The 8902-nt window shown below is 38.1% G+C and overlaps 1 protein-coding gene across 3 annotated transcripts; it reads right to left on the reverse strand.

The window, feature by feature from the left end:
* Window positions 1–177: 177 nt before the first annotated feature.
* LOC115754532 (ribonuclease inhibitor) lies at window positions 178–7581 on the reverse strand. 3 transcript variants are annotated; one of them, XR_004016998.2, is made up of 17 exons: window positions 7459–7581; window positions 7255–7357; window positions 6900–6965; window positions 6693–6809; window positions 6531–6604; window positions 6239–6341; window positions 6032–6074; window positions 5528–5590; window positions 3254–3480; window positions 2596–2716; window positions 2406–2509; window positions 2073–2186; window positions 1833–2003; window positions 1605–1748; window positions 1380–1525; window positions 711–975; window positions 178–619 (listed from the first exon to the last, which is right to left on the reverse strand). XR_004016998.2 is itself a non-coding variant. In XM_030693574.2 (16 exons), exons 1-16 carry the CDS (start codon window positions 7520–7522, stop codon window positions 824–826), a joined length of 1692 nt encoding a protein of 563 aa, XP_030549434.1. In that variant the 5' UTR covers window positions 7523–7581; the 3' UTR covers window positions 178–823. The 3 variants fall into 3 exon arrangements, 2 of the variants coding, with proteins under 2 accessions (XP_030549434.1, XP_030549433.1); XM_030693574.2 differs by having other exon boundaries at window positions 178–975; window positions 3254–3360; XM_030693573.2 differs by having other exon boundaries at window positions 178–975.
* Window positions 7582–8902: the final 1321 nt, after the last annotated feature.

An 8902-nucleotide genomic window follows, 5' to 3' on the forward strand; every position in this document is an offset into this window, starting at 1 on the left:
AGCGAGAGCTTATGCGCACTTTCGCTTTTGCTTCATCATGCTGGCCTTTGCTATTCTGACGTTTAACAAATTTTCTTATTCTTTTTTTAATTTCTAAACTGTGTAGAGAAAGAAATAGGTTGATCTTTACAGGTTGGCTGATTTTGAAAAAAAAAAAAAAACCAAATCGATGGTTGGCCAATGTAATAACATTTGTTAAAAGCAGAAAGAGATTCCTACTGGGCTACTCCAAAGGGTTCACTGAAGGCCAGACAATTCTTGATCGAGAAATCTTACAGGATTAGTGCAATTGGACGGCGTTTTCATATCGGCGCCTGCTAGATCCCGAGTTAGAAGTGCCAAAGATATTCCCACAGCAGATAAGATGGTCAAAGCTAAGATAGTCCAGCTACAACTCACGGTTGAAGAAGAAGCATGTATGCCGGTGAGATTGTACATGCACGTAGGCTAATCATACTCCATAAGTGAAGAAAAAATTGCCAGAATCTGGTATTGGCCGGAAAAACACGGTGTAAGTTTAAAAGGCTCTGTACAGCACTAAACGACAATGCCAGTCGACAAGACTCGTAACCTCCCAGTCTATGAAGACCAATATACTCTCAACTGCAATCAAAAGTACCTGAAAGGAAAGATAGACACATGGATAGCAGATAGAATCACAAGCAAAAGCCCAGTACAGAAACTAATCACACATGCATGGAGTTCTTTACCCAATTGTCACATTTGGCAGGGCGTGAAATGAGAAAAGGTTTCATCTTCAAGACCAAATTGTGTGGAATCACAAGATCTTGCACATTCCGAATGCCCCAAGACAGCAAAAGTGTCAAGGTTCATCATCATAAGGGGCATCTAGTGTCGGTGACGATTCAAAAACTATACTCAGTTTTCCATCCCGTTGAAGATCAACAAGTATGCTAGCATCATTGGTAAGTTTGTCCAAATTATTTCCTCTCAAGTCCAAGAGCCCAAGATTACCTATGTCGCAAGTGTATGGTGAAGTCATCATATCACCACATATGAACAGACATTAGATTAAAGACAATACATAACACAAGTTGAATAAGACAGTGTATAAGGCATAATTTAGCATGTGATTGCTAAAATTTAACCACTAGTTCACTAGAGTGAAAAATTCAGAGTGTCTCATCTCTACAAGATTTCCACCTAAGAAGATTGCTTCAACAATCAGAGTCGCCAGAAAAGCAAAGGATGTCAAACACTTCATAACGATAAACATGGCCACTAATTATATCCGTGGCTGTCTACATCTCAAGCGAAAATCTCAACATAAGCCAAAAGACGATTGAACCAACTCAAGAACTTACAAGGTATGTCTGGAATGAAAATACCTTTCAATTCAACCAAAAAAAGGAAAATACCTTTCGCAACTTCCAATGCTGAGCATATGACAGTGAGGGACTCTGGAGGCATAAGATTATATGCAGCACTGACTGCAACAAGCTCTGGCGCGCATTCAATAAGCTTTGACAAAAATTTGGCAGATTCGATCCCTCCGCGATTTTTACTGTACCAAGCAAATTAAATTAAATATAGTGAGTGTCCTATAAGAGAGGCTGAATAAAAAGCCCATGCTCAATGTTAACCTTATATCAATCTTGACAAGCTTCAAAGAATTGGACATCACTTTCTGTAGCTCTCGAAAGCCAGAAGAACCCAATCCAACACCACCTATGTTAAGTACTTGAACCGATGTCCCCATTAACTTTACCAAGGCTTCTGCTACATGGCTGAAGAGACGTAGGACCAAATTCAATAAACCAGAATGAATAAGCTCCAGGAATGAAGAGTAGTTGTAAGGCTAGAGGAAGGACCTGCCAAGCCTGTTATCTGAAATAGAGAGAGAACTAAGTGATTTATCTAAGGTGGATAGAGTATTTAAGAATTCAATAACCCCATTAGATGAAAGCTCGCAGTTTTCCAGACTCAAGTCAGCCAAGGGAAAGCCTTTTCCAGATGCCTCGACCAAAAAGGGAAGTAGATGCCTGCAGGGCAAGATACTATAAACAAAAGGAAGTACTAGCTATTTGTAAAGAAGTAACACTTGTACTGACCTAAGCCCAGCATCACCAATAGGATTCTCACTTAAATCCAGTGTCCGCAAGGCAGGCATGTGAACAAGAGCATGTCTAAGATTGTCTGCATCTTCTTTGTGAAGATTATTTCCCCTGAATGCAAGGATACTGATATTACAATTAATTGCAACAAGAATACGTTGTCCAGGACTTTATCGCAGCCATTAATCACCAAATCCACTCTGCTAAACCCAAGCTCAAGGAGGAAAATAATACAAAAGGGTACAGGTGTTTATCCAAAACCATTTATTCTGCATCCTAGTCTCTGCCGCTCAACATATGTTGTATCCCAGTAAGAAAAATGGGTGATACCTCAGATTGAGCACGCGTAATGAAGCCAATGATTTGGCAGCTCCTGTAGATAAGATTGCGCTACCTTTGTATTTCCAGGTGAAACTAGACAGCCATCCTGCTATCTGCAAGGAAAGTACATTTGATCTTGAAGTTAGTGTTTTTCCTAAAAAACAAAAACAACAGAAAGAAGAATTTGTGAACTATGCACCTCATTGTCAGAGAGATCGAGGATGGATAGGTCAGACGAAGCATCAAGAAGTGTATTAAATACCAACTCAGCAAAGTTTCTGTCCAGGCGGACGTCACAAAATCTCAGTGAATACAAGCACCTGAAAGCAAAAGTTTCAAAAGCAAAGCCAGGAATCAAGGGGTGAAATTTATTGGGTGACACGAACAATCACTAAGCATCTGACAGAACAGTATCTGCCTCGTCTATCGTTATGCACTTATGAGTTTGTGACTTTCAGAACTTGGAATACTTTTTCTTGAGCCTCAATTCACGGAACAGTTTTATGCTATTATGTGCTCCTGCTCCTAAATTAATGACAACTTTGCCCCCACCCACCAGGAAAGAACCAAAAAAGGGTTTGGAACAATATTGGATTCAGGCACTTAGTATGTAGTTCTTAGTTATTATGCCGTGAAAATCATGCTGCATGCAGTTGTTATTCATCCACAGTGAATACTCGGGTATTTCTTGTACTATGCGGTTTCACAACTTCTTGGGGATTTTTTAAATCTTTACTTTATAGAGCTTAATAAAATCAGAACACAACAGTGTCCGTAATGTAAAAGTGTGCAATTGATGTGAGACTAAGTAAGATAATGTGAAATCAGAAGCGGGTAATAGCACAAACAAAAATTACCTTCCAGATGAAAGAAACGACGAGAATTCAGAAGGTAAGACCGTATTACTGTCGAGAAAGCTTGACGCATGAACAGAGAACTGCTTTATTCCATGAGATTGCATACCCTTAACATGAAGAGAAGCACAAATTGCATTGACGAAAGTTGAAGGAAGCTTGCAGTGAATAAATTCAAGTGATGTTAATGTTTCACGATTCTGGAGCAGAAGTTGGCATAAGGCACGGACCTGCAGAATCGTATTTTACAAACTTTCATATCAGAAATATAAGGGCAAAGCATTTAATTAATATGTGCAGAATGCTTAGTTGATTTATTTGTCCATGGTCAGAAGCAAAGTGAAAGAAATGGTATTATGGCTAACATTTATGCTCCACCGGAAAATTCCCTAAAAGGTACCTATTTTGCTTAATGTGGACAGAAATTGACATACATCATTCCAGTAAGAGAAATGCTCTAAGGACGCAACAGTTATAAGTTAGAAGCCTCGAGGAAAATAACCCCACTTTTGAAATGACCAGAAAAAAAAAATGAACTTTGCTCGAGGGACAAAAATATCCACGAGTGTACACCTAGGACAAGAACAAACATTTTAATCAACCCAAAGAAAAGCATGAAGTTTCGTTATCCACAGTTGACTTTTCAGTCCCAAGAATATTGGCATCTGAGGGGGCTAATGGCAGTGACATGACATGTCAGCCGAGCCAAAATGATGCCATTTTGATGCGATTCAAGAATTATTTGCTTGATTCGCTGTGGAATCAATGATTTGAATCTCTAAATTGCAAACTTGAAACACTAATTAAACTTCATAATTTTGCTTAAACTCCACAAATTAGCTCAAAAACAATGATCTAAAATCCTAATTTGCAATATCAATTTTAGGCAAAATCTTAGGGACTTTGTAAACTCGAATTTCATCTAAACTTATTCTGTCTCTCTATTATCCAAAAAGACTTGATCAAAACCCAACTTACACTGCATCATTTCTGTCCTGAGGGTACAAGTTCGTGGATATTTTTTGCCCGCGAGCTAAAGTTCGTGCTTTTCTTCGGATCATCTGGAAAGTGGGGTTATTTTTGTCCTGAGGCTATAAGTTCATGCTTTTTTCTGGTATTTGGCCAAAGGAAAGATATCCAAGTGTTTTAGTCCTGACTCTGGACATCATCTCACATGCACTCCCTATATTTAAGCCCAACTACCCATGTTCATGTCAAATTCTGTCTTTGTTTGTAATCAGCTGCTAAGAAGTGCAAGTGAACTTTATGCCATCTATACTTGATTTATACAACTTGGTTTGACCCCATTGGCCAGTTCCCCAGACTCTCTCCTGGTGAACATGGTACAGGTAACACAAGGAAGCACTTTTGGCAGAAAGTGCAGATCTACACTGCTTCTCCTGGGAGTATCTCAATAGAATCTTCTCATTTTTTTATTACCATCATAGCTGATATCATCAATAGTCTGTTACTCGTGCTCCTCCTACAAGAAGTAAACACAACGAAACAAAAACAGTGGATTGTGCAAAATAATGCACTGACAGCTAATAATAATAGGCAGATTCTCTCTCTATCATGCCATGAGATTGTTGCAGAGTTTAAATATTCAATCTTCAGTTACACTGGCTTAATTGCGCAGCTGCTTGAGAGAGTGAAGAGATGGTCAATCTAGAAGCAGGTAGTTAAAGAAAGCATAATGGCTTTCTTAGGCTTTAACCATAAAATGTGACTGTTAGCTTTAGCAATGGCCTTTCGTAAAATTAGTGTTGGGAAAGTATTATGCTTACATTTGATAACATTGTGGCTTCGACAATACCACAAAAGAAACAATGGAAGTTCAGATCAAACCGTGTTATGTTATGATATATTATATTTTTTGATTGACTTCTGTTGTCAAACAAAATTTGGATTAATAGTCCAAAGTAGAGACTAGGAGTGAAATCCTCCCGAATAGGCCCTTATTAAGCAATCTACCGGAAATTGAAAGCATAAAGAGGAGCTTAAAAATCTATATTTGAAAAAGTGTCATGATGTTTAATGACTATGACTACTTCCCTAGCCATGGTATCTCAATTGGCTTACTTCCAAATCATCAGCAAAAGAGATGCGAAAAGGTTTTCCAGCATCCCAGCCTTGCACTACCTTCTACTTAAATATTAACTGTGTCTCCCATTCTCTGCTCTTCTCATAAGGATTTCTAAGACCGTGTGGGTGGCCATGGATGTGTCCGCCCTTAGTCATGTATGGAGAGGGGAAATGGAGGGAAGGGTAACTTACATGATCCTTCGTCCTGATCCACCGAAGTACCAAGCTTTCCAATCTAGAATTCTTCAACAGATGCTGAAAAAGAGAAAAACCGAAATTATATCAACCATTTATTTTTTCAACACTTTGGCCACTAGACCACCATTTATTGACTCACTGCAGATGCTTACTGCTTTGCAATTGGGATGTATTCAGGCCAAAATCATTTTGGATTCACACACATTCCGGAGTTTAAAAAGATAGAGCATGCATAGAACAATTTTTTATCTGCCCAGACCACATTAAAAAAAGACCAAACATAGCATCAACCGAATTCATGCATAACAATAAAAGGTTATCTAGCTTCTCTGCATTGCATTCAGTTAGCAATGGTAAGTGCAGTATAATATTTATGTAAACCCCGTGTTTAGTGCGGGAATCTATTCTCTTCCATATGCTTTGCAGATCTACCTACACAACAGGGCAGATTTTCAAAGTGATAGCAAAACAAAAGAATAACATCTTGGAGTAGCTTACGCAAGTTTCTTCAATGCATAGCACATTTTGAAGTCTCAGAGATCTGCAGAACAACAAAACAATAAAACAGAGACACAGTTTCTCACTTCCACTGGAAAACAATTTGACTATACATTCCAGTACAGAATCTGAAGGAGAAGTCGGCAGCATGCCACTTATATAAGAAAGGTGATACTATCATGCCGACACATATCTATACGAAATTACCTCATGTAGTGTCCAAAACGCTTGCAATGCTGATATAGCTTTGAGAACTTGGAGGTAGAAGAATCATTTTGCCACTCATAACCAATAAATTTCAACATGGCATCTGTGAAAAACAAAGAAACCATATAGAAGAAAACAAATACTGCCAAGAAAAAGAGTTTTAATGGATGGCCGATACGTATCATTGTGAATAATGTATCAAAGCCTGTCTCATACTCATGTTCTCATTTTTAGAGCTTTGTGTTTGACAAGAAATATTGAGAAATTCAACGAAGGACCTTAGGAAATCTACCCGAAATTCTTATTTCGCCTAATTTCACATCGAAGGATGGAAGCAATGCAACCTCCGCTGCGTCATCTATGCAACTGATTTGCAACAAGAAGAACAATAGAATCAGAACAATGATGGAAGAAAAATATTAGCCAACGTCTATTTTAAAACTATTCATCATACTTCTGCAAGTGCACCTCCCAATATGCCTGTTGCCAATCAGCTGGTTCCATCTGGTCAACGAGCTCCGCCCACCGCTGCTTAAACAATGACCTCCATGCATCGTTGAAGCTTCCATGCCTATTATAATAAACTCGTATTAAAGATCTTCTCTCGAACAATGAACGTTCTCTAATAAAACTCAAACTGAGGCACGACAGACTTACAAACCTTGTGCGTTTTCTACCATTTGTGAAGCACTCATCCGCATCATACTCATCCCGCTTCCATTTTGGCCTGCTCAAAGAAAACTTTGAGCCAACTTGTAAAACAGAGGGTCGGTCGAAAAGGAAAAACACCATTGGTGAAAGACTCGAGAAATTAACAGACAGATATCTCGTAATCAAAAGCGCCAGCGGCAAATGATTGCATACTTCCTACTCGACCACACAGTAGTTACTAGTTAGTCTCCTCAATTCAAGGAAAAATGCGCTAACCAAACATCACACACACTATCAGATATAGGCATCACAAAACAAATTGACTCCAAGAAATGACTCAGAGCAAACAGGACGAGTCCACTCACATCTCGTTTTGCAGCTTGTGCAAGCTCAACGGCGGCAACCGAGCCACCAGGGCGTCGAACAAGTGCGCCGGAAGCTCGTAGACGTCCGGCAGAACATCGTACCCTGAGATTTTCGTGGCGAAATCACAGAATCAAAAGGAGGAAAAATCCTCAATGTTAGTGACAGGCAGAAGCTGCGGTTGCCGAATCGCAAGAGAAGACTACCTCGAAGAAGCTCGTTTTGAACCGCTTCCAAGGAGAGAGAGACGAGAGACGGAGCTAACTTCATGACCGATGGCTTCAGGCGTGAAGAAGGTGGAGATCGATCCTCGGGATGAGGCGAAGAGGAGGAAGGCGAGTGGAGATTTGACTGCTGGAGCTCGAGGGAAACGAAGGAGCTGGCGAGGAGGAGGGAATCGGGCGTCTGCTTGGGTGAATTTTACGGGCCCGACTTGTCTTCGTCTTGGGGCAGCGTTAAAAAAAAAAAAAAAAAGGTTAATATCACGAAATATTTCAAACTGTACACTTGTGACAAATTTACCCCAAACTAATACACCCGTGACAAATTTACCTTACGTTAATTTTAGTTAAATCTAATCGTCAAATTATTGAGTTGAATGACAAGTGATAATTAATGGGTATACCAGTTTATGATTTTTACCCTCTGTTTGTCACAAGTGTATCAATTTGAAATTTTTCGTGGTATTAACTCAATTTTATGGAAAGTAAATTTGTCATAGGCGTATCAGTTTGGGATTTTTTGTGGTTAAAAAAATTAGTTTAAAGTAAATTTGTCACAAATATACCAGTTTATGATTTTTTATGGTCAAAAAAATAGTTTGGGGTAAATTTGTTACACGTGTACTAGTTTAAGATTTTTCGTAGTGAAAAAATTAATTTGGGATAAATTTATCATAGATGTATCAATTTGGGGTTTTTCATGGTATTAACACTAAAAAAAAAAAGGTTGAGCTCTTGCTCAAAGTTTAATTTTTGGTTTTAGGAAAATGACACAATCATCCATAAACTGTGATTCAATAGTCAAGTCAATGTGATACTTTTAATTTATTTAATATAATTCATGAACTTTAACTTAATATATAATATGATCCATGAATTTTTAATTTATTTATTGTGGATCTTGAACTTTTAATACATATTCGATTTAGTCATTGGACTATTTGAAAATATTCAATGTTATTCTTGATTTTAAACTAATTGAAGAGATACATTGAACATTTTCATATACTACGAGGACCACATTAAATATGTCGAAAGTTTAGAGACTATATTGAATATCAAGCTAAGATTCATAGACTACATTGAGTAAATTGAAAGTTCATGGATGGCATTTCACGTTGAGCTATAGTGAAGGAACTATTTATGCTATTATTCTTTTGTTTTTTATTTGGTAAAATCTTCAATCTTAATTTCTGAGACGATTTGATTTGTGTTCTGAGAATAAAACCAATTTAATTATGCCCTCTATTTGTTTGCTGGAGTAAACTAAAGATGGTTTTTCTCTTATTTTATTTTTCGATTTTCATCTCTCAGAAACCTTTAGGTCTATTTTCTTTAAATATCTTCAAAATCTGTAAAATCCACATTGGCAACACACAACCATCAATGTAAGCACTTAGGGCTCGCATGACAACGATTCTGATCCGAA

This window comes from Rhodamnia argentea, chromosome 1, assembly GCF_020921035.1.
Source record: "Rhodamnia argentea isolate NSW1041297 chromosome 1, ASM2092103v1, whole genome shotgun sequence".
In the NCBI taxonomy this organism is placed as follows: domain Eukaryota; kingdom Viridiplantae; phylum Streptophyta; class Magnoliopsida; order Myrtales; family Myrtaceae; genus Rhodamnia; species Rhodamnia argentea.